Source organism: Salvia hispanica, chromosome 3 (assembly GCF_023119035.1).
Source record: "Salvia hispanica cultivar TCC Black 2014 chromosome 3, UniMelb_Shisp_WGS_1.0, whole genome shotgun sequence".
NCBI classification, from domain to species: Eukaryota; Viridiplantae; Streptophyta; class Magnoliopsida; order Lamiales; family Lamiaceae; genus Salvia; species Salvia hispanica.
The window spans coordinates 12,410,520-12,436,751 of record NC_062967.1 but is presented as its reverse complement, the minus strand read 5'-3'; the positions used below and the strand labels follow the sequence as shown (position 1 = coordinate 12,436,751).

At 33.4% G+C, this 26,232-nt stretch overlaps 4 protein-coding genes across 13 annotated transcripts; 1 reads left to right on the top strand and 3 right to left on the bottom strand.

Annotated features, from left to right (window-relative positions):
• Window positions 1-8,041: 8,041 nt before the first annotated feature.
• Window positions 8,042-11,500, bottom strand: LOC125211008. Of its 5 annotated transcripts, none has more exons than XR_007174441.1 (4): window positions 11,326-11,500; window positions 10,465-10,697; window positions 9,985-10,127; window positions 8,042-9,400 (listed from the first exon to the last, which is right to left on the bottom strand). XR_007174441.1 is itself a non-coding variant. In XM_048110678.1 (3 exons), exons 1-2 carry the CDS (start codon window positions 11,367-11,369, stop codon window positions 10,481-10,483), a joined length of 261 nt encoding a protein of 86 aa, XP_047966635.1. In that variant the 5' UTR covers window positions 11,370-11,500; the 3' UTR covers window positions 9,945-10,127; window positions 10,465-10,480. The 5 variants fall into 5 exon arrangements, 1 of the variants encoding a protein (XP_047966635.1); XR_007174442.1 differs by having other exon boundaries at window positions 8,042-9,303; XR_007174443.1 differs by having other exon boundaries at window positions 10,013-10,127.
• LOC125211007 (monothiol glutaredoxin-S2-like) lies at window positions 8,360-8,671 on the top strand. The gene has a single exon (XM_048110677.1). The coding sequence runs from the start codon at window positions 8,360-8,362 to the stop codon at window positions 8,669-8,671; it is 312 nt and encodes a 103-aa protein (XP_047966634.1).
• Window positions 11,501-11,829: 329 nt separating the features above from the next.
• On the bottom strand, window positions 11,830-15,271 carry LOC125211982 (BTB/POZ domain-containing protein At1g03010). Of its 4 annotated transcripts, none has more exons than XM_048111961.1 (4): window positions 14,981-15,271; window positions 14,008-14,074; window positions 12,638-13,816; window positions 11,830-12,493 (listed from the first exon to the last, which is right to left on the bottom strand). In XM_048111961.1, exons 1-4 carry the CDS (start codon window positions 15,070-15,072, stop codon window positions 11,957-11,959), a joined length of 1,875 nt encoding a protein of 624 aa, XP_047967918.1. In that variant the 5' UTR covers window positions 15,073-15,271; the 3' UTR covers window positions 11,830-11,956. The 4 variants fall into 4 exon arrangements, with proteins under 4 accessions (XP_047967918.1, XP_047967919.1, XP_047967920.1 ...); XM_048111962.1 differs by having other exon boundaries at window positions 14,996-15,271; XM_048111963.1 differs by lacking the exon at window positions 14,981-15,271 and adding an exon at window positions 14,283-14,336.
• Window positions 15,272-18,725: 3,454 nt separating this feature from the next.
• On the bottom strand, window positions 18,726-22,392 carry LOC125209004 (zinc finger CCCH domain-containing protein 32-like). Of its 3 annotated transcripts, none has more exons than XM_048108573.1 (8): window positions 22,080-22,392; window positions 21,830-21,972; window positions 21,567-21,614; window positions 21,333-21,452; window positions 20,964-21,251; window positions 20,768-20,826; window positions 20,509-20,680; window positions 18,726-19,285 (listed from the first exon to the last, which is right to left on the bottom strand). In XM_048108573.1, exons 1-8 carry the CDS (start codon window positions 22,135-22,137, stop codon window positions 18,995-18,997), a joined length of 1,179 nt encoding a protein of 392 aa, XP_047964530.1. In that variant the 5' UTR covers window positions 22,138-22,392; the 3' UTR covers window positions 18,726-18,994. The 3 variants fall into 3 exon arrangements, with proteins under 3 accessions (XP_047964530.1, XP_047964531.1, XP_047964529.1); XM_048108574.1 differs by having other exon boundaries at window positions 18,726-19,090; window positions 19,162-19,285; window positions 20,509-20,826; window positions 22,080-22,390; XM_048108572.1 differs by having other exon boundaries at window positions 20,509-20,826; window positions 22,080-22,390.
• Between the last annotated feature and the right edge of the window lie 3,840 nt (window positions 22,393-26,232).

Sequence of the window (26,232 nt, the reverse complement as noted above, 5' to 3'; positions counted from 1 at the left end):
TGACATATATACATAGAAAAATTGTTTACATTTTTTATTTTCGTTAGTGGAGATTTTTTCATTCACCTTCTTTCTTTTATCATTGTTGGACACTTGGGTACAACATTTAATTTGTTGTTGATCGTATCTATCGTTTTACGGAATTGGAATATTGAATCGTTATATAGAGATGCTGTTGTATTTTTAACATAACATTAACCCATAAAATGATGGTCCAATAAACGCTTAACTACACCTTATACAGAACAATAGATTGTTATTTTCTAAAAAAAAATTTTAAGTATGATGGAAATTAATTAATACTGTACGAATTTTTAGATGATTTTTTGACAACCTATGCAAAAAATGAATAAAAATAAATATATATATATATAAATTTACATATGCATATTACTTTTTTATTTTAAACTGAATTATATTGATTTTGTTTGAATTGAATTTATTCTTAAAAATATTATTTTTATACAGTTATACTAGTCCATTCCTATATTTTCAAAGATACTTCCTTCGTCTAACAATAAGAGTCACATCTGGAGTAGACACATGTTTTAAGAAATATAAGAAATAATGAGTTAGACTAGTTAGTAGTACGTGGAATCCATTTTTTTATATAGGTATTATAATATAATGTGAGTGAAACAAGTTAGCAGAATGTGAGACTACTTACCATTTATTGTAAAAATGAAATAGGACTTTCATGGTGGGACGAATCAAAATGACAAAATGTGACTTTTATTGTGGGAAGGGTCCTAGGAGTATATATGATAGAAAATAAGTATTTTAAATTTGTTTGTTCACATATACTCCCCTCATCTCATAGAAATAGACCATATTTCTTTTTTCGTTTGTCCCATACAAATAGTCTATATACATTTGTGACAACTTTTTTTCTTTTACTTTATCATTTATGGGTTCCATCATTCACTGCATAATTTCAACTATTTTTTTCTTATTCTCTTTTACTTTATCAATTACACTGTCTAATTCCAAATGGCCTAATTTTAAGGCATGAAGTGTGCCGTAGTTATGAAAAACAGTAGTACTCCGTATCATTCAGTTTTTAAAATTTTATAGTATTTGGTTGATAAATCTGGACGTGGAAAATTGTGGTTCATGGGTGCATCTGAGGTAATTTTAATTGTTTCGATGTATGTTTTTAGTTAAGAAAAAATGGAGTTCAATTTGGTTTTGACAAGTAGAATCTTAGAAATAAAAAATGAAGATTAAGTCATGATTCTTAATTAATTTGATTAGGACTTAGGAGACATTCCTATCCTATGTGATATAGATAACTATGCATAGCATAGATCAATTTGAAAAAAATACTCCTTCCGATCCATAGTAATGGAAGCGAAATTTTTCGGCACGGAAATTAAGAAAAATTGTGTTAGGTGAGTTAAAAAAAGAGAGAATAAAGTGGAAAATGAAAAAGATAGAGAGATGAAGAGAAAAAAAAAAGTAAGAGAGGGTAAAGTAAGTGTGGAAAAATGTGTTGATTTTTACTAAAAAGGAAAATGACTTTATTACTATGGAATGTATCATAATAGCAAAATAACTCTATTACTATGAAACGGAGGGAGTAACATGTTTCTTAAATGATTGCAAAAGAGCAACTATGTGCTAAGTTAATTTATTTAAAATTAATTATCAAATGAACTAATCTTAAAATTTCCAATTATATATATACAATTATGCATATTTAATTATGACGACCCTACGAAGTTATTATAAGTAAATAATGCGCATTTAAAATTAGAATTCATAAACTTCTGAGTAGTATGTAGAAGTTAGGTCATCTTAAACCATTTACACTAAATTTAAACTCATTTTTGGGTATATATAAACATTATAGGTAATTTTGCTCCAATCATTTACATCAAACTCAAACCGAAAAGAATATTTCATATCCACCCTACTTTTTATACCTTTTCAATTACACCTACGTACTTATTTAAATGAAACATTAATCTCACTAAATTAAATAATAAAATAAATTTTCTTATTATATGTTCAATATACTTTATATTAAAAAAAAAATACACTAACTTGAAACTTAATACTGTACACTTCACATGCTATGATAAAATTAAACATAAATCAAAACATATTTAAAACTAGGGAAATGCTATGTAGCCACGTTATGACTGGCCATAAAATGGCATTTTAGTAAATTTGGATGCCATAGATATTAATACTTCAAATATCCATTAATGCCCTAATAACTTTACACTATTGCCCTTTGTATTTAACTGTTGTTTTTTTTCTATTTTCTCTTCACAAATCCGATTTTAACATTTCCTTTTCAGATTTATTCTTTTTTTATAATTTTTTCAGTAATTATTTTACACTGATTTTTTATTTTAATGTTAAACTTTAATCTCTTTTAAAAAAATCTTTTACTGTTATACGATACTAAAGTTGAAGCCAATAATAATTTATAAGTTGTGATACTATATATTATCATATTATATTTTAATATTATCAATTATATTAAAATTTTAATATAATTTCATACATCAATATACTATTTATGGTTTTGAATACTATAGCAGTGTGTACAAAATTTAAATACGGTATAACTATTAGTTCCAACTTAAATTTTATTATAAAAAATATAAAGTAAAATTTAAAATAGAGTAATTGTTTTGAAAAAAACATGAAATTTCTCGTATCTTCCACTCTCTTAGAAAAATCAAAATCCTTCCCTATTGCATTAGTATATTAATGTATAGCCTATAATATAGTAATAGGTTTGTGTTAAAATGACAACACCTCTTAAAGTGACATTGTGACACCACGTATCCAATAATATTATAAACACTAGACAACAATCTATAAATTGTTGTCTAGCGTTTATATTGGATATTGCTGGTCAAGAAAAAATTGTTGTAAATTGTTGTGTAGCGTATTGGATATTGCTGGCCGAGAAAATTTACCCTTGAGCATTTTTTATGATTGTCAAATGACAGCTGATTATTCGTTCACGTGTTCAAATGATTGACTAGGAATGGTGGTATAGTGTTACTTTAAGAGGTGTTGTTATTTTAATGCACCCCTATACTAATATATTTAAAAAATACTTAAATGACAATATCAAAATATAACATTAATTATACATAATATTTTATAAAAGTAATATATTTTTCCAATTATAAGGTGTGATATAATCTAATAATAATAGCAATTAATATTATGATTGTTAACATGGAGTAAGCTTAGTACTTTCTAAGCTGCTAGCCGATGATGATGATTGAATTACTTATAAAACAATGATTATTAAATTATAGTACTTGTATGTATCAAATCAATTAGTAACTTTAATTTGTTTCAAAACAAATACTACTACTTAACTACATATTTTATGGAGTATAATTTAAGGTTTTATTCTATTTTTAATTATTTTATTGTAAATAATTATAACCTCACAATAATTTAAATTAACTTAATAAACTATATAATTGCCATATCATTTTTTTATTAAAATTAAGAAAAACATAATATCATCATCAAATTTTGTTTTAAGGGACTTTTACAGTATTTTGAATCACTACTTTGTTATTGGGCATACATGGGTTGATGGGTAGTTGTTACTTAATTACTTTGCCTATATACAAAATTCAAAATTTTTAATCGTGAAGATGTTGTAATCGTAATTCTAAATAATTCAATTGCAACCAACCATTTTAATGTTTAAACGGTGGCAAACGAATATTATACTTAATTAGTAATTGATGAATAGTTCAATAAATGTAATTACAAATAAGAAAAAAATAGCTATAGTTTGTAATATTATATACGTACATCGTTATAATTTCCAATTATTATTGAATAAAAATAGCTATAAAAATAATGTAATAATAATATTTTTAATAAATATTCAACTAATTTTACAATCAATTGAAGTTTAGATGTATCAACTGGAAATAGATTATAAAAAAAATAGAAATTTGATTTAATTATTAATTAATTGATCAATTAAATACTAAACTGAATTTAGAGATTAACTGAAATCTATAATTCCTAAACTTAATCAAAGATGAATTGAAATCTTCAAAGTCTTTAACTGAATTTGAAATCAATTGAACTAGTAGTTGAATTTTAGATAAATTGAATTACTCAATCATTCAATTAAATTTAATACATAAATTAAAAATTTCAATTATTCAACTAAACCGAAAGTTATATTGTAGGAGTATCTAATAACGACCGAAATCCCAAATTATTTAATTACACAAACACAAGATCAAATTTAAATTTTCATTTGAACTTAAGATAAGTTTAAGTCCACAATCACTCAAATATAAAAAATTGGATTAAAAGGCATTAGTTTATCATTAATAGATTTTAACATATTCTTATTTTTAATCATTAGTAATAAATTATGTTGCGATGCAATCATACTATTTACTGAAAATGGAATCAAACTATAAAATGGTTAATAAATAAATAATAATATAAAACCGATGTATTTATGAACTATGATAATTAAAAATATTTAAAGAATGCAACTACACAAGTGCGTTATATACATATGAAAAGATATCTCCACGACTAAAAGGGTACAATTGTCCCAATAATGTTTGCTGTTTTTGAGGTGAATTATTTTTGTTGAATTAGCATTAATTACACTAATTTTTATTTATTTTTTTAAATGTGTGGCTGGCCACATTATGGCCATTTAGCATCACTCTTAAAACTATCACAGTTACAAAACAAACATACCACAATATGGATATCAAATTGAAAAAATTCAAGACTCAAATTTGTATTTTTTTTTCCCACAACTTATCAACTAGTGCAAGTCCAAAGGAGCATTTATTTCTTTTTGCGTCATATCAAGTCAAATACTCTAAAATCGAGCATCTTCCTTTGTTATTGTAATTTTTTTTTCATGTTTTAATTCACATGATTAAATAATAATGGGCCAATTTGCAATATCTCATAAATTTTTGCAGTAACACCATATTTGGTGTAAATCCATAGAAAATACTAAAAATGGATTTGAGTTTGGTTTGTGGTTGGAGATGATTTTTATTCCAAAATTGGGTTTTAGTGTATGGCTAGAGTTGGTGTTAGAGCTAGAACTGTAATTGATGATATTAAACCGAGTAGCCTAAACTTGACTTGCCCCAGTTTAGACCCGTGTAGTAATATTTTATTTTATTAATTTCCTAAGTAAGATGGAATACGTGATCTACTCTATTTGCTAAAGCAAAATAATGAATGGTTTGGAATCAAATACTATTGATTTTGGGGTTGTACTACTATTTTTTTTGCGGTTAGCTTTAGAACAATAACCCCTGCTTTAATTTAGTGGTAAGTATACCATTTTTTGTAATGTAGAGTTAGAATTCATAATTACTGCTACCTTCAAATTCTTATTTAGATGCAAGCTATGTGAATTGTGATGACCTACCTAGTTAATACTCCATTTGCAGTAGCATCAACTTAGTGATTAATTGTTGAGTTTTGAAATATTATTAGGCTCTCATTCAAAGAAAAAGTAGAATATTTAACTCATCATTGCAAGAAAATTTTGATCGGTCAAGAATCTTAAGCTAAGTCACTGCCACGTCATGACTTTAAGAAAGTAAATTAGAGGTATCCCTTACCACAATTATCTTTAATTAAGTTCAAAAACTATGTCCTTTAATCCGTCGCCTTACATAATGCGAGAGGTTAATGATTCTAACTTAATCTACACTTAGCCACCATTAAAATTCTCCACTAAACATGTTTTAGAAGGCAAAAATGAAATTCCCCCACACATGTCATCATCATAATTTCTTGTCATTCGTCTACCTATATTTAGCCTCCTCGAGTGGCAAAGAATCTTGATCAAATCAGGTTAATTAAGATTGTCTAAATTAATTATTCAAAAAGTATCACTTCTTTTACTATGCAACCGACCAAAACTGCTCTTATTTACAAATTGTGACTTTTATCGATAAATCACCCGCATTTGATGCTTAAATATGCCCACTTTTACACTAGGAATCTATGATAAGGATATGTATTTATTAATATAGCATTTCGCACATTTTTTAATTATATAATTATTTGCCAAGAAGTGGAGAATATTTTTTCCCCTTTTGATGAATAATTTATATCAAAATGACTACTAGAAAAGAAAGGCTAGTTGCGAACGTTGTTTAACCCTAGTTTCATTTTATCTATTGAATCAAATTTATTAATAAGATAAATATTAAAAGTATTTTGAGGAAAATTTTCTGATTGCAAATTATGCTTTAGAATCCAATTGGGGTCCCCACAATGTTGTATGATGCTATTTTTGTAAAATATATAAAAAATCTACTGAATAATGTGTAGAGACATAGAATACGTACTATATCTCCTAAATTAGTAAAGGGTAAGATTCAATTGAAAATTATATATTCAGATTTTATTTCATTTCGTTTTATTCTACAAAGCCACACAATCTTCCAAAAAGGTTTCTACCCATTGTATATAAAGGGAAATTTGACCTGCTATAATTTTGGAAAGACTAAAATAAAACTTGGATACCTTGATATAAATAAATGAATAAAAGGAATCGCATAAATAGGAAATGAGGGGTCAAGCAAATGGATAATGCCAAATATCTTTTCCAGCTTGTTGATTCTTCAATAATCAATCACTCCAACATTTTTTTCCCAATGTTTTTTATTTTTTATTTTTGCTATATGGTTGTCTTTTAACTTACGTGGCGTCGTCACAGTCATCAAACTATCTTGATATGTAAATTTTTCAATTATCAGGTTTATCGCAATATAAGTAAATTGTGCTCTCGTACATGCATGGATCTATACGATCTACGTTAGTACGTACTAGATTTATGCATATGTCGATAACATTAATTTTCGAGAGTACTAAACTAGTTAGGGACAGTTTGGATTGATAGGAAAGATAAATAGACAAAATATATATGATAAAGAGCATATATTTTAGATCATTTTTTGTAATATAATTTTAAAATAAATAAGTTCTCTATCCTATACTAGTTAAACTGCTCCTAAATGTACGAATTGAAACCAATACGTAAGAAACCTTGATTTTCTTGATACAGTACTGATTGGCTTCTTTCGTAGGTATAGGTTCTATGTGTATGGTGAAAGATAGGTATGCACCAATCCTGACTATAATGCTCCTAAATGTACGAAGTGAAACCGATAAGTAAGAAACCTTGATTTTCTTGATACCGAATCTATTATTTTTCTTTGAGATCAAATATTACCGTTCTCCTTTTGCCCTTGTTTGTCCTTTAGCAAGTTAAAAAAAAATAGAACTTTAATATGAGTGTCAATATATATAGTCAAAAATAATAATTAGTCGTCAATTTAATTTCAATAAAATATAACTAAATTTTGAATTTTTACACGTAAATGTTTTTTTAACATATCTCTGTCTCTGTAACTCTTAACTCTTCAGCTATTATATGCATAGATATACTTAAATTGACTGGTTTCATATCATTCGCATTAAATTTGGTATGTTAATGTGAATTGAGTGCATCGATATTGGTATATCAAACTTGGCCTTGCACAATTTTGATATGGTGACATAAACTGACCAAATGCATACGAGCAAAATTCATAAGAGCAAGTGCAGCTAAGTGTGGTTTGCTTGTTCGATTTGATCAATTTATACGAGGGGTGACTTTTTAAGTTGCTAACTCTGCTAACTCATCAACGCAGTGTATTAAAAATGTCAACACGATGATATTAAAATATCAACACATAATGTCAATACATATATTGAAATGTCATCACTACCAGCTACTTGACGTGGAAAAAAAAAGTATATTGAAATGTCAACAAAATTATGTGTTGACATTTTTAATACACTGCATTGATGAGTTAGCAGAGTTAACAATTTAAGAAAGTTAGTAATTGATCATGCCCCTTTATACGAGGGAGTATATCAAATATATCACACACATGTACATCAATATATGAATTCGCCTTGCATCATGATAACAGACATTGTTCATGATATCTGTTCAAAGACATAGAAAGAGCGATGTTATATAGTAGGAGTATAATAAAGTGAAATAGACAAATTCATAAATGTTTCACACGAGACATTTGCAGTAACCAAAGCATTTCCTCCTTAGCGGAAAGGAGAAAAATGTCACACCAAACAAATGAGAAAATGGAGTGAATAAATCCAAATCCAAATCCAACGTGGAATAAAAGATCTCGCATGGAGCCCACCTGTTCTCCGCCATGCACCCTCTGCTCTACTACTCCTATTATATAAACTCCCACAACCCTTCTCCAAATCACCCAGAACACAAACATAACATCAGCTCCTCATCAATCAAACCAACGCGTATATTACCATCTTATTCCGACCTAAAATGGAGGCAATCAATAGGCTAACGGCCGACAAACCGGTGGTGATATTCAGCAAGAGCACTTGTTGCATATCCCACACCATCAAGACACTCATCTGTAGCTTCGGAGCAAACCCCACAGTTTACGAGCTTGATCAGCTGCCCAATGGACATCAGCTGGAGAGCGCACTCACAACCCCATCCGGGCGGAGGACCACCTTCCCTGCAGTCTTCATCGACCAACAACTCGTAGGCGGTGCCAACGAGGTCATGAGCCTTCATGTCAAGGGAGAGCTGGTCCCACTGCTCAAGAAGGCTAGAGCTATCTGGGTATAGTCACATTTTCATCAGCACAAATCTCTGTTATGAGAGAGAGAGAGAGAGAGCACTCTTTATGGATCAGCTCTCATCACTTATTTTCCAATGTACTCTTCTTTTGTATCTCCTCCCCCATAAGTATATATGGTATTCTAACTTCTATGATAGATTCTGGTTCACTAATATGTATGCAATGTGTATTAACTGAAAATAAATACTACTCCTAATAATATGGCCACCAATAAATTTTAGCAACTTGTATGTGTGGGTGCTGTCAACTTCAGATGGCTCATTTTCTCTTCCAGAAAAAAATAGATAAATAATAAATAAGTTTTTTATTATACCCTCATTTCCTTTTGTCAGGACTAACAACAAAAAGCCCATTTGGAAACCTGTTGAGCAAGAATCCTGAGCCTACAGAAAGATGAGGTGGTGCAACTTCTGTTCCTAGTCTAAATTCTGAATCCAAAATTCAAACCAGAAACAAACAGATTTTCTCCCTCCTCTCTCATGGCTGCACCAACAACAACCCCTTCCTGCTTTATTCTCACTTTCACCTTAATCTTCTCATCGCTCAATCTTCTTACCTTTTGACAAGTAAAACTGAGCTGATGCTTAAAAGTTTTGGCCAAACAGGTTTCTGGGAATACCTGCAAACGCTGATGTTGAAGAAATCAAGGCCGACTACCGAAGGCCATCAAAGAATATCATCCAGAGAGGCAGAGACCAGATACAACTGTACTTCCTCTGAGAACAGCATCAGGCAAGTTCATGAAATTAAGAGAGACATGTTACACTTTCCTTTTTTATTTGTCCCACAAAAGATGTCACATTTCCTTTTTTGGAAAAAGTAAACTAGCATCAACACATCCAACCACACTTTCTTTCTCATCTTTATTACTTATATTATCTTTTTTTTTCTCTCTAATGATTATATTCAACTACTTTTTCTCCATTTATTTAATATTATTAGCGTCTCCTAAAATTTTGTGTCATCCCCAAAGTGTGACAACTACTCTGGACCGCAAGGCAAACTAAGCAACGACGATAAGGGAAAGTTCTATGATTGGACATAAGCTCATGATGCAGCAAGTCGAGAGATCAAGCTGGACGGCCCATACAAGCAAGAGTTACTATAGTATAAGTCTGTTCCAGACATGGTGGACTGGTTGGGGGAGGAACATGGAACTCAGTGACCAGGCAGCACAAGCTCTAACTTTTGATATTTTGAGCATTCTATCCTCTATATGTTTTCTACTTCAAAGAGCCCTACTAGTTGAACGCAGTCAAAGAAATAGAACAAGATATACTTCAAAAACAGATCATTGTACATGGAAATTGCTCAAGGTAATATTCTACTTTCTTTGGAATGTCTCAAGAACAAATCAGTCTAAGCATCCAGTGATTCGGGATTAACAGAGAACTCGACTCCAGCAATTCTACGATGGCAAATGGCAAACTTCACCATGTATCTCTGAAAACACCAATAATTATCACTGACGTTAATCTATCATGGAATAATAAGAAATAGACTGCTTAAGAGAAAATCATCAATTCATGCATCCTAGATGCTGTAAAGTTAAACAGATATTCAAAGAGAATATCACACAAGGAAATTCAGAACAAAAGGTACATTTTGATTAACACAATAAGTCGATAACCAAGTTTGAAACAAACATCGTCCAGATTGTGGTCCGCAAGCAACAGACGCATAAGGAACTAAAGTCATTTGATCTACCATGAATAGTAAATATCTTCATCAAAAAAGTAAATTATAGACCTATATAAGCATGTAAGATCAGACAGCTTACAAATTACAATAATCATCTAGGGCTTTTGGAGATTATAAGTCTTGACATCTATGAAATCTTTCATGATAGGATTATTCCTTTCACTGTAAGCAATCCTCTGCCAGTTCTTCACTGCTCTCTTTACAGTTAAATTTGCACTATTTATCTCCTCGTCAGTGAACTTGTGCTCTATTACTCCCAAAGGTCCAGGTTGCAGCACCTTAACCACAGTTTCAATGTCATGCTCCACCTGCCTGTGAATAGAGGAAACGTAAACAGGTCTAATCTCTAAACCACTTGGACATCATAAACATCGTTTATCTAGAGATTAGTGTAGAAGGTTATTCGGAGGAAAACGTTGGTTCTAGTTCATCTCCGCAATGAAAACATAAAGGTACTTGTCCACAGAGACTAAATGGGAAGATGGAAAATACATGAATTTTCTGATACAGAGGACGGTGCTTAAATTCCTATAATCCTAAGTATACAATTAAAATGATTCAAATCACACCTTCTAAACAATCAATTAAAACAAGAGGCAGCCGAATTTCAGTATTTAGCCAATGCGCGTGAGCTCAGAACGAGTCAAGTCTTCTTAAAACAAAGACAAGAAAACCTAAATAAAACTGATACGAACACCTATCCAGAAGCTAACTAGGAGTATATGAATTAATCATCAAAATCTTAAATTATGCTCCACAAAATTCGAGATTTCAAAATATAATGAAGAGAAATGTCCAGAAGTGTTCAACAGCTTCAATTACAGTCCCAAATTCACCACAAAAAACAGTCAAGCCTCAAACATTTCTCGGATGAAATCCACCAGAATTCGGAAATTGGGTGAAAAGACAAAAGAAGAGAGAAAAAATAAAGGATGAAAACCTGAAGAATCGGGAGAACGGAAGTCTTGACAAATTAAGCGCCATGCCCGTATAAACTGCGCCCCTCCAAATTGCCAGTACAATTCAAAGAGTTTCAGAGCCACCGTTTGCAACACGTTTTCAGTAGCACAAGTCTCTATTTCTCAAACCACGATTTATGTTTCTGCGACAACACAGTTTTTATGTGTGCTGCACATGTTTCTTTATTTTATTTTCCTTTTTGGTAGTGTGTAAAAGTAATTTTTTCCCCCTATTTACTGGTATTGTTGTTGAAAATCCTCATTTTGTGTATTAACTTAATTCTGCTCAAATATTATGTAGAAATACATCATAACATAAATTCCATATAGTCACTTTGACTTAGGTATGCTTTATTAATACACTACTATATAGAAATGAGTTTTTTATCTCCTTAAAATATTGAGTAATTCATTTCAAGATAAGTATTGAGACCAGAGAGGTAGAAGAAATATTGCAGTACGTAAAATTTGTACAAAGGCAAGAATCAAAAATAAAGAGGCAAAAGCAATACCACATAGTAGTAAAAAAATAAAAATGAAAACAGCAAAGAAAACCAAAAAAAAAAAAACAGAATGAGTAAATCTATACATGTAGTAGTATATTACAAGAATTCAAGAAACGGAATGGCGCCTCCGTTTCTGAAAGAGAAACCTAGCATCTGAGGGCGCCTTAGTCTTAGCCTTGGGGTTGATGTCCTTGATCCTGAACAATGCGTTGAGCTTCTTGGCGAAAGACTTGAACAACCTATTAGCAGGGTGCGATTTGACGAGCTCCTGCTTCATGGATACATGATCCTTCTCTAGATCAGTGAGCCTCATCCTCATCCTCGCCACCTCCAGCTTCAGCTCCCTGTTCTCCCTCCTCACCGACGCGTAGTTGTCCCTGGGCGAGATGCATCCGCTCCCCGCCCCGCTCCCTGACCGCTGCGGGAACCCGTTCATCGACCCGAAGAAGAAGTGGCTCTGCCCTCCCACCCCGTTCATCGCGTTGCGCAGCCTTATCTGCTCGAAGTACAGCACCTGCACCGCCATCTGCACCGGCAGCCTCTCGTTCTGGGCCGCGTGGCTGCACGCCTCCTGCGACAGCTTCTGGCAGTCGATCGTCTTGCACAGCCGGTACCTCTCTGACTCCTTCATGTTCGGATGAACCTGTCGCATACACCAACTCATCTCAATTACTTTTAGGAGTCACCCAAAAACAAATCTATGTGCACTCCATGATCCTAACGCTCCAACATGCTCATTATTGTACATGTAAACGAGTAAAACAGGTTGTGTTTGCTTCTTTCTTGCCTTGAGGAAGATGTCAACTGCGCGGTACAGTCCGTCGTACACCATACGAGCGTGGTCGGGGAGCAGCTCTGCTAGAGAGATCAGCTTTGATGCGGCCAAGTTTGAGTCAAGTGCTACCTCTGCAAGGTAGTTGTCCAGCAGCTTCGAGACTTTGATGATCGAGCTTTGCTTGGGCGACCCGGGGCTGTCGAAGTCGTACATCATCTCGCTCTCGTCTCTCAGCTGAGCGTCGTCGTCGTCATCATCCTCGTCTAGGTTCAAGAAAATGGAGAAGATCCTCAGCACTGAATCGGTGTCGTACATAGGGGCGTGGCTGTTCCCGTGTGGATTCGCGGGGATCAGTATGTCTTCGAGGATCGCCTGGTCCAGCTGCAGCCCGATCCTCCTCTCCAGATCAGACCTGCAGGAAGTGGACGCGGAGGCCGCTATGGCGGACTTGAGCAGGCTCGAGAGGAACGCCATTGGGACCGAGCTTTTCCTGGACTGCGTTGGGAGCAAACCAGTGATGGTCTCCACGGTGATCCTCTGCTTCTTCTGGAGATCGACGTCTGAGATGTTTCCCTTCACTAGGCCTTGAATGGAGTTTTGAGCATAGTTTATGAGAATCCGACTAATCAAGTCCTGCTTCAGCCCTTTGGTCTTCACGGATGAGAGGACCCTCTGGAAGAGATCGAGGCTCAGCTGGGAGAGTGACTTCCCCCACCAGTCCGAGGGCGTCTCAGCCTCCATCGAAGCAACGGGCTTTGAGGAAAAGGTGTGCTCCAGCTTGGACAGGCCAGATGTCAGCTGCTCTTTGCAGGCATTGTTAGCAATAGCATTGATGATTCTGCTCACAAGGCCGATTTCCTCAGCGGTTGGCATCAGGCTCTCGCAGTGATGGAGCACCGAGATTGAGTTTGGTATGCTGGCTAGGACCGCGTCTCTGAGGTAGGCCTCGACCCTAGCCTCGAGATTCTTCTCAGATAACTCCTCTGTCATTTCAAGAAAATGAGAAGCACACCTCAGCATAGCCACATTTGACAGTGTGATGTCAATGTTCACTCCATAACAGAATTTTGCAGCCTGCTCGAATGCCTGTGATCCGCCAGGAATGCCGGAGAGATTCAGCCTTGATACCTTGGAGTCCTTTGCATCGAGCAACAGTTTCCGTATTCTTCCACTCCGGGAAACGAGAGGGAACTGCAGACACCAATAGAATCAACACAACATATTGATAGTAAGTCATCACTTCTATCAGAAAACATACACTACTTATACAATTATCTTGATGTCTTCTTCAATTGGTATCATCATCCCTTGAATAGGTCTAGCATAATATTTTTCTAAACTACATGAAACAATGCAATCTAAACAATCAAAGCTGTTCTCACTTTGTGAAGAGCAAAACTTGCTGTTCCGACTTCGATGGTTAGATCACTAGAGACGTCGGAGATTGGCCTGCAAAACAGAACAAGACCATATCAGTACCACCAAATCAAGGCCAACACAATTCTGAAGTGGGAAAAGGGGATCACATCTTGTTTCCTACACATCTATTGTTGAATCTAAAGAAGCTAAACGCATTTATAGGATAAAGAGATGCAAAAAAAAACAAAAAGGCACTAAAACTTGTGCTCTTGTAACATGTGGACTCAGTTACTCATACCTTTGATCACCTATTATATGGATGGCCAAGTAAAAAACATAAGCCATAAAGACAGCAACACCAACTCTACCTTCGCGGCTTAAGTGATAAGGCCGTCGTTTCACCCAATCGAAGATATACAAGCAAGCAAAGATTTAACCCCATCTGTCTTATTCAACTACATTTTTTAGACTCTTTTGTTGTCAAACAAACTATGTTAATTTTTGTCCTGTCTTAGCAGGCAGCCAAAAATCTGGGGCCATTTAATGCATATTGTTCCTTGGAGGCTAGGAAATCAGTGTGAATTATTGATCAGTAATAAGTATCCAATCATCAAGACATATGCACATGCTGTAATAACACATTGTGAATTCTAGTACTGCACCATGAAACTGATGTCTGATTAGTAGTAGTACTAGCCAATTCTTGGAGCTAAAAAGTTGAGTGTTGATTGTTCATAATCATCGATGTTAAGGATGTGATTGAGCCACAAAAAAACACACACAAACCATATCACAAAAAGGGTTGATTTTGAAACTTCAAGGAGAGGATTATGAATTCTTGAAACTGGGTTTTTTGTCTTCCAGAGCAGAAATTACAATAGTCCTACCTACTTTCTTGATTGGTGGACCAATAAGAATTGATCATTTCAGCACACATTCAAGGGATTCAGTTCATACAAAATACTGTTAATAATACCATGATCATTAAAACATTACCATTCAGTAACTTGCCTTGCACTTGAACTGGGACGAAATGGCCTCTTCCCTGATATGCTTGGCTTGAGCTCAGCAACTGTAACAACTCCCATTTCTATAATTGTGTATGAAATAAGCTTCAAGATTTCAGCTTTTTGAGAAAACAAAAAAAGGGAAATTCTCAAGAACACAATGCCTAGAGCAGGAGTTCTTGCAGAGGCATGACTCCCCACACATTCAATGTGAGAAGCAGAAAAAAAGGAAGAATAAGAATAAGGAGAGACCTTTTATTACACACACACTAGCTCATGCAAGATTAAAGAGTATACTTCCCACAAAGCCACTTTGATTAGTGAAAAGAGGGTTTAAATTTTATAAATAAAAGTCAAGAATTGTGTTAGCATTGGTGTCAACTTTTCGGTGAAAGGTGGAGAGTGTGACTGTGCAAGTGACTTTTTATTCTATTCGTTTTTACAACATTTTTTCACTGTATTTTTAATCTTAGAAAATCACAGGAATCGTCAAAGAGTGTGGAGCTTTTGGGGTTTGTAATGATGACAGGTGAAATTTACATCTACCAAAGATTAATTTTGCTTATTATTTATTAGTATGATACACTACTACTTGGAGTACTACAATATAGTCATAGAAGAATTTTGTGTAAAGTTGATTAAAGTAGAGAGTAATTGTGAGTTGGGTTGCATACTTAATTATAATTGCTTTATTAAATTATGGTGGTTTGTCGGGGACATTTCACATTAAATCTTGACGCTTAATGTTAATTGATTTTTTCTTTTCTTTTTTTTATGCAGTGGATGGAAAAATACACAGTAATGAAAAACTCATTTTCTTGGATCTTTAACTGAAAACATTATTTAATGATTCTATTACCAAAATAAATAAAAATCATTGCATCCCATATTTGATAGTACAATTTAATCTTTAGCTGCAAGAAACATATGCAATCTCTTGAAGTTAGATACACATGATGTTTTTTTTCCCTCTGCAGCAAATCTCTGAAACACAATCGATTTCTTGACATAATTCAGCAAAACCTGCGTACAAGAATCTTAGCTAGGTTGTCAGAAAAAATAAATCTGAAGTGGGCATGATGAAAAAAATTAAAAGGGTGAAAACTATAGTAGAGAAATTTAAATAACAGATGGGCCATTGGTATGAGCATGCTTCATTCATTCATTCATTCCTAAATAAAGAGCACATGATGATTCTTTAGACTAGAAGAAAGCTATAAAGATGAAGCTGAGCTAATGATAGCAACCATATGGATTCATGTATCTTAATTAATTAGGCTATATACAAATCCTTTAATCTTTGATTTGACAACTAATTATTAATTCTTCAATCTTAGGTCAATTAAACAAGAATTTGAAGTCGTAGTCATCCAGATAAGCAATTAGCTAGCTGGGAGTATCCTAAAAGATGGTAAACATTGTTCTTATGGTAATTAATTGGGTGCAACACAAAGGTGAGTTCTCTTTTATTATGAGAAACATTTCAAATAACTCTTCTCTTTTTTTTTCATTTTTCTTGATATGAAAAGATTTTTGTACTATTTCTTAGTAGTATGTTACATTTTCACTCAAGTAATTTAAGAATCAATGATTATCAAGATATGATGCTTCTGCACTTGAATAGGGATCATCACCTCAAGTACCACAAATAGGTAGCTAGAACCTATATAGGATGATGCATGAATATTTACCCTTATAAAAAAAAAAAAAAAAAGCTATCGGTTTTACTGACTTAATTTTTAGTGTCACTATAGTATATAAATAACAAAATTAACAATGTACTACTTTAATTTAAAATTCGGTGTCAATGTAAGAATCTTGAATTATGACTTAATCGAACCTTTTTCATTATGAGAAACATGATCTCTTCATCAATAACCGCACAGATGTAGATAGACAGATGGTTTAATTTTCCAGCTCTATTTCAAAAAATAAAATAAAATATGAAAATTGAGGTACAGCAATTTTCTTGTGCACAAGTATAACATTTGGACAACACAGTTTGTTGCTTTTTGGCATTAATAACTATTGGAGCAATGATGATTGAAGCCACTCTAAAATTGTAGCAGTGAGGTTGCAATCATTTTACAATAGTTGTAATTTAATTTGTTTTGCATAAATGACACAAGATAAATGGTCATATTTTAGCAGATCACTTTAATTTGACAGCCAAAATTCCTACATTAGTGGGTGGAATCATATCTGCAAAATTGCTTTCTGCCGCCATATAATATAATGAGTATGTTGTTTAATGCTATGTTTTTGGGGTTATTTAGGACCACATTTGCAGGCTTTTCTTGCAACAATCCACATACACCATTTAATTAATAAACATAAATACTAAATATACTGACTCGCATTCTTTTTTTTTTCAGAAAAATTTGAAGTGTATATAGTATCAATTATCACAGGCAACCTCTTTATTAATTAGTATTACCAAAAGTTTATGCTCGACTTGATAGAATTTATCGACCCAAATATTAGGCTTTTGACAACTTCTGATATTCAGCTAGCTTATGTTGACTCTTCTATAAATCAGAACAATATTATTGGAGGGGAAAAAACAGAAACGGAATAGAGCTTTTATTAGTAAAAGTATGAGTTCTTTCTTCAAGTTTTTTATGTAATCAATTTTTTTCAGCCTTAAAAGGTGGAACAGTTGTTTGTTCAGAGAATGATGATGCGCCACAAACATGCGAGCCCACTTTTTATTACTCCACCGGTAAATGTTGCATGTCCCAACCCAATATATAGTTTTACTTACACGTTCTACACACACAAGAACAGCCACATTCTTACAAAATTGATTACTTGTCTTAAAAAAGTTCAAATGTTATATAATTTGCTAGAGTTTGAAATAGCTTTAGTAGAGCAAATGCCACTACTTTCACTCAATTGATATAGTACTACTAGCTACTATTAGTACTACGTCCACATTCTTTGAAGATAGATCGAGTTTGATCTAGGATTAAATCATCCATAATCAGGATTGACCACAATTAGGATTTACTTAGAGTAGTATTTTATATTCCTTTCCTCCACAAAAAATAGATCAAGTAATTATATTTGATCGTCCACCAAAATTAGACCAACTTTTAAATATAGATTGTTTGAAACAATTAAATACTAGTATTAATAATGTGGATCTCACAATCCACTAATATTACTTCCATCGTCTTTTTTCTTCTATCTCTTACTTTATCAATTGCACAGGTCATCTACAACTTAGTCTAATTTTTTAAAAATTAATCAGTTGTCAAAATTTAGTGATCCATATTGAATATTTAGTAATTCAAATCATAGTTTATTTATCAATATATAACTAAAGTTTAGAATTTATTTAATTAATTAGTTTAATAAATTAATTAAAATACACTTAGACTTGATGAAGTCGCCAATCACAATACACGTGTCAAAAAATTTCTGATTTCAGTTGGGTTGTAAATAACTTCTGATTGGGCCGAATAGCCCATCGGAAACAGAACAATACTTTAGAGCAATTCTGTAACATTTTACTACTCCATTTTACTTACTATACCCCTTGTATATTAAATTAAATAGTAATAAATTTATTCAAATTAATACCTAATAAATACTTTCTCTTTTCACTTTAGCTTTGCTTTTAGAATTATATACCACGAGAGAAGATGATAGAAAAGATTGGTAGGAAAAAAGTCAGATGGTCTGAAATCAAGAAATGGTGATGAAACCTTATCAATCAAACCCAACAAACATTCAATAAGCCAAACACTTCCATTAAATTACAATGTGAAATACAGAAACAAACAATATCCAGAATCCAATCATCATGCTATCAACCTAGCAATATATGTTGAATGAGGCTTACAATAATTGTCTCAAGCCTAGATGGTAATATGTAACAAGGCATGTAAATATATACATCACATGGAAAACTACACTTAATTTTCACCATCTTTTATTCTGCTCATATTTCATACTCCACCTCGAGAACCAGATGCCGCTTTTTGTGAATCAGAAACTACTAAAGCATTAGATTTGCGGAATCACTGGAAGAGTTTCCAGAATGCCACACCCTGTTTATGCCAGGATCAACGCTAGAGCCTGCAATGCGTTCACCCTGCATCTCTTGAAATGAATAAGATGGTAACAAAGTCGTAGCAGCAGATAGCCCAGGCCCGTAACGAGTACCTGGCATTTCAGTATAAGATGAAGCCGGACTGTATTTCAGAGTTGCTATGGGGTGGTCGTATTTGCAGGTTCGTCCGAACTTGCACTGGCCTTTCTGCATGTAAAAAGAGCAGGCCTGCACCCCCTGTTTATCACCAGAAAATTAAAATAAGCACGTTGAGAGAGTGAGCAAAAACTTCGGACATCAGTTCATCAGCATCACAACCTCAAATAGTTAAGGACAAGATAAAATGTCTACAACACCATTCAAGATACAGACTCTCATTAAATTCAGAACATTTATCTTGTTCTGCTACTATATATGCGAAGAGTTTTCATTCAAAACATATATTAGTACTATATTAGGAACATAGTTAATGATAGAGATTGGTTAATTAGTATTGATAGATAATTCTCAAATGACATTTAAAACTGAATTGATAAAAGAACCAAATCGATTTATAGTTTGAAAGGGAGGGAGTATATAGTATTCTGAGCTAAAAGATGTATGTCATGTATAGGGATTTTGAAATGCAAGAAAGGTTAAGGTCTCAAATAATTTCAATACATATCGAGTGGAAAATGAACATGATGAAGAAACAAATGGATTTTAAACCTAAACACAATGACTATCAGTCCAAAGAACTCCAACTTAATGACATTAAAAGGCAAAGGATTAAGTACAACGTTATCAAGGTTCAGAAATAAGTTAGTAATGTCCCTCTCTAACATATCTAGACAATTACTCCCTCTCTAACATATCTAGACAGGTTACTAGCAACAATACCACTTTATAAACAAAAACTCCAGAAAGCTAAAGCAGCAAGATGAGATATTTTATTTAGAACTCTATCGTAGATCAGCAATAGAAGGTATAAGTGCACCAAATGGAAAGCCCTCTCAAAAAAGTGCACTAAATGAGAAGGCTGACTTTTAAAACTGTATGTCATAGTCTACTGATAATATAGAAGGACAAACAAACTTCAAACAATTAAAACTAAGACTAGTTGTTGAAACTAAATGATGCATCAGTTTAACAAGTAAAGATTGCAGTCGTTACCCACAAGATAATGATCAATCAGGAAATCAGCTCTGCTGAGGCTAGTGGAAAAAACTCCATGTAGTATGATCAGAGTGCTTGAAACAAATCAGACTTTTTATAAGGCAATATCCCATTCTTCCATGTTTTCTAAATGCTCAATAATATTCATATCCCAAACCATAAAATTAAGAGACACGCACTCATGTTACTGAGCTTAGCAAAGTCATGCATGAGATGGAAAGTTGGACCATCAGTAAATAAAAACCCCCAGGAAACATTAGGTAAAACAGATAAGTAGTAACAATGAAAGGAAGGATGAATCATACCGGACGAAGAGGCAGCCCCAAAGGACTAAGAGCACAACTAGACTTTGAAACAGCCCAATCTGGTGTATGATTATACCTACAGGATGGTCCATATTTACAGTCTCCAGTTCTCATGTAGTACTTGCAATCTGGCTGACCAGGTCTTTCGGGAAACTTTTGCTCCTGTACGATACTGCCTGAAGGACCAGCAGATGATGGTAAATGGGAATAAGCTCCAACAAATGCAGGGGGGGAAGAACCTAGCTGTGACAGTCCATACACTGAAGTTGCTCCAGCTGAGGCTTGAGCACCGGGCGATGGTGCGGGGCTAACTGATCCCTACATCATGCAAGCCATCATTACACTGGAATCTATTCCAAGAAAATATACGAAAGCATAAATTAGCAAATAATCTGAGATATGGTCTCGAGTAAATACTCTTCATATTTTAGAAAAAAGAAGATAAGAATGCCTACTGAGTGCGGGTTCCAGTTTGGAATGGGAACAACTCCAGGGAGCAGCATGTGACCATAAGCACCAGAGACATACGAACCAGGCAACAAAGAAGGCCTTGCAACCCTGTAGCTGGATGTTGCGCTGTCATATTGCTCAGGAGTAGGGGAAGAAAGAGACTGCACCGTCGGATAAAATGGACGTGCAGATGCTGAAACAGATGTTCCATCCGATTGCGGATGATCAAATTTACAGGTTATACCGAATTTGCATTGCCCCGTTTTCAAATAATAGGAGCACTCTTGCTCTCCCTGTTGGAAAGGACACCGTCATGACCATCAAAAACGTTTACAACATAAAACGTGTGTTAATAACATACAACAAATGATTACCGGTCGTAATGGATATCCATAACTATTTAGAGGTGCACTAGTCAACGAGCCACCAGCATTTTTTGGGTGGTTAAACTTGCACGACATACCAAATTTACAGGTCCCTGTCCTTAAATAGTACTGCACATTCAGGGAACATGTAAATAAACATAGTACTAGTTTAGAAATCAAACAAAAAAGAAATGAGTAACTAATTCTTCAACATTCATTGCATCATAAAGGCATGTCAATTACCTGGCACGGAGGCTCCCCTAGTCGCTCCGGATACTCTCCCACTCCCAACTGCACAACATAAAGACACACAGATGTATAATACCCCATCCCAAAAGAAATAAATTCAACCACTCCTCTCATAATAGTAATCAATAAACAACACATGAACTTCAAATTTCAATACATGCCAACACCACCTGCAAGAGCAAAGCTATAAACACACTAACAATAACAAAGTGGGATCATAAGGTTTCACTAGTAAAACCACAACAATCAAAACTCACCGAGCTGCTACGATCCCGAGGGTGATGGTAACGGCACTTGGCGCCGTAGCCACACGACCCGGTTCGCACATAGTAGGCGCAGTCGGGTTGACCCGGCCTCTCCGGGTACACGTAGACTTGGCGCTCCCATAAATTCATAGAGTCTACATAGACACACAACACATTATGAATAAAACCCTAGAAACTCACAATGCAGACAAAACGCATAAATTGAAACCAAAAACGATCCGAAATTAAAACCAAAACTCACCTTCCAAACCCGAATCCTGAGCCCACTCCACCTGCTGCTGATCCCCGTACAACTCCATTCGAATCCGACTTCACTGTTGGTGCATGAAACACACAAAATCCGCTTCCGTATACAGCGTCTGATTCTGTCGTAGCTCCAAACGATCGGAAGAAGATAGTGATCAAGGGGATTTCCTGGTTCGAGAGAGAGAGAGGGGGGGGGGGGGGTTGTGAGATTTGAGAGTGGTTTTCCCCTTTGGTGTTGTGATAATTTTGTACAGTTGAGTTGAGAGAGTATAGTGTTGGTTCGTACGGTCAGGTATTTATCTCTTTGTATGCATACCCGCCAAAGTGTATGCATTTAATGAAAAGTTGGTCGTGGGAATGCCCTTTTTCAAACTTTCATTTCCATCTCTAAACGGCCTTCTCTTTCCAACAGCTGTAACCGACACTCGCTCCCAATTACATTTTCGTCCTTCTGTGTTGTAATTTGGTTGGTAGGTCTATTTTTTTTTCTCTTTCTGAATAAAAACTTTGTCCCATTTTGGTTCTCAAAATAACTATAAATTCACCACTGAATTTTTGAAATCATACCATGATTCTCATTTTTTAGACTAATTGATAGAATTATATCAATATTTATAATATTAATAGGGATTAGAAAAAAATTCAAAAAACTAATTTTTGAACTAAATCATACCAAATTCTGAAATTGGTAAGATTTTTTTCAAATTTCAGTTTGCTTTTATTTTTTTATGAAATTTCAGGTTTTCAGCTCTATTGGGTTGTATTGTATAGAAAATTAAATTTAATTTTATGTTATAATATATTTATATATATTTAATTAATTTATGTAAAACGATGTAATTGCGTCATTTCATCGTTGAAATATATATGTAGCACATATAATATTTGATTTTTAAATTTTTGGATTTTCGGTTTTTTGGAGTTGTTGTACAGTTTCGACTTGATTAAGTTTTGTTGTCCGGTTTTGGTTTTCAGGTTCGATTTTGCTCAAATTTCGTATTGGTTCTGTTTTTTTTTTTTAGAAAAATCATTTTTTTGTTCGGTATTACTTTGGCAGAAATCGAATGCTACCCCCCTAACTCTTGGTTTTTCGTTTCATACTGGTTTTTTTTGTGAATGCTACTCTCATCAAGTCTTGCCTCACATTTTTTTCTTTTTCACAGTTTATTAGGAGTTCATTTTCTCTCTTTTCACGAGTTAGCAACACATTTGGCTTCAGCCCGGTCTTTCAACTCTTTTAATGAGTTGATAAATTATTGAATTATTGTATCTTCAATACCTGCTTGGCAAGCTTATGCGAAAGCTCACTGCACTAGAATCGAAGCTTTATTGCCTTGCCTCCTCCTTGAAGCCCTCGAGCTACGTTATAGGAACAATATGTTCATTGGGGCTTTGCCGGTATGCACAATAACCATAACTTCCGATTCATATTTTGGAAGAATCAACTCATTCATTTACTCATCCACGCATGCAATTGCTTTATGAAATCGTGTCAATTTGCACGTGGTCTCCTCAAGTTGATCTCTCATCTCATCGTTTGATTCGGACATAAGTTTATTTTTAGCTTCAAATATTTCAAATTAGATCTTAAGTTTTTGGACTTGCCAATTAGCTATAATTTTCTTATCTCCGGTATGCTTCAAATGCACAAGTATGATTCAATATCCATTATGTATCTTGATACCTAAGATATCTCAGATGCACCCCCGAGGATCATAGTCTATGCAATTCCTCCAATAAATAGAAATGACCATATTTATATGAGAAGGATAAAAAAGGTAACTGCACATATTTTTATGGGACAAAGAGAATATAAAAAAGAGTGAACTACAAAATTGGTCCCTACGTATGACGTTGTTAGCCTCTACGTATGGATATAATATCATTTCAGACCCTTTTTTACTATTTTGAGTCTTTTATACCCTTTTTTCCTCACTTTTAACCTAAATGTAATTCCAAGGATGTTTTAGTCTTTTTCATTTTTATTACTATGCCTATGTTTATTTTATATTAAAATATTATTTTCATTTAATCCATAAATATTGTAAATTTAATTAGATTGATAAATCAAAATACTTAGTATCACTAGTTATCGTAAGAATGATTTATGTTTTTATTTTAGTTAGATATATTTTTGTAAATAGTAATTTTTTTAAATAAACCGTAAATCATGTAATAGATGATATGATATTTTAAAAAAATTACTATTACATAATTTACGGTTTTATTTAAAAAAAAATACTATTTATAAAAACATATCTAACTAAAATAAAAACATAAATTATTCTTATGATAACTATTGATAAGTATTTTAATTTATTAATTTAATTATATTTAAATGTTTATGAATTAAATGAAAATAATATTTTAATATAAAATAAACATGGTACATAGTAACAAAAATGAAAAAGACTAAAACACCCTTGGAATTACATTTAGGTTAAAAGTGAGGGAAGGGTATAAAAGACTCAAAATAGTGAAAAGGGGTCTGAAATGATATTATACCCATACGTAGAGGCTAAGAGCATCTCCAACCATTTACACTAAACTCAAACTCATTTTAGTGTAAATGTCACACCAAATATGATTTTACTCCAACCATTTACACTAAACTCAAACTTAAAAGAATATTCTCTCTATTATGCTCTTTTTACTCACAAAATTTGAAAAAGTTTTGGGTTTGAGTTTAGTGTAAACCTAAAGATAGGTATTTTTTTCTCAAAAACCAAAAATGAGATTGGTTTTTGAGTACTATTGGAGCTAAATACCTATCCCATTTTAAGTTTTAGTGTACCCTTGGAGATGGTCTAACAACACATTTTTTAAAACATGAATACCTCTAGCGTTCGACTTGTCATACGTAGGAGCCAATTTTGTAGTTCACTCTATAAAAAAATATACTCCATTTTACCAATTCAGATTTATACCTTTAAAAAGGTTGATAATAGTACTACGTTACATAAAATGAGGATAAATATTATCCGAAACGGATCATGCATGTTATGAAATTCATGATTCTGAAAAGTACTAGTATAAAACATTGTGCATTAACAAAATTACACACATGTTATATAACAAAGGATGAGTATAAAGGGCACTGGGAAAAATAATAGTAGGAGTAATATATTTTGAATAGTTTGAAGGGATGATTTTTAATTAATCATCACATTCATACTGTCTGAAAATAATTGCACCGACATGAGATGGGTCCAATCCTCATACATCAACTTGTATGCGCGTGATTGATTTACTGAAAAAAAAAACATCCATCTTCGTGGTCACATGAGTTATTTATTGTACTATTCCCCTTTCTCCGTGAAATGCTATCGAAGTTTGACTCGACACGGATTTTAAAAATTGTGAAGAAAAAGTGGGTGGAATATAGGTCCCATATTACATATTAATTTTATAGTAATAGAATGTAAGTGTAATGAGTTAGTTGAAGTTAGAGTCCATTTACCATAAATGGAAAAAAAAAACAAAGTGGACAACATTTCACGGACGGACTAAAACGACAAAACTGGATAACATTTCACGGACGAAGGGAGTAGAATGTGATCCCACTTTTATACGTTAATTTTACAATAAAATATGAATGAAATAAATTGGTAGAATGTGAGACCTACTTATCATTTATGATAAAAGTGAAATATGACTCTTAATATGAGATGGACAAAAATGATAAAATATAACTCTTATTATAAGACGGAAGGATGGTTCAGCAACTACAAAAGCTGCAAAAAAGACAGCTGCGATACTACTGGAGAGTACAGTTTCAATATTTCCCATACGTAATCCTTTGTATAGACGTTGTGGCGGTCGAACGCTAAGATGGAATAGACCCGCTAATATGCCCAGTGTACCTGCTGCAATATGACGAGAAGCTATTCCTCCCCTCACCTCCCTAGGGTATTCATTTTCTTAATTATTAGAGGTAATGACCCACTAGTTTTTCATTAAGTTTTTATGAATCTCACATTTTATTCTATATTGTTTTTTTATTTTAATTTAGTATTCATTATGAAATACTATGATTAAATTAATTTTTTTATTTTATAATTAAAATTTGAGAGTTAGTACAACTTATTTTTTCTTTTTCTTTCACATTCCACACTACATCAATTATCAATTATAGTTTAAATTTCATA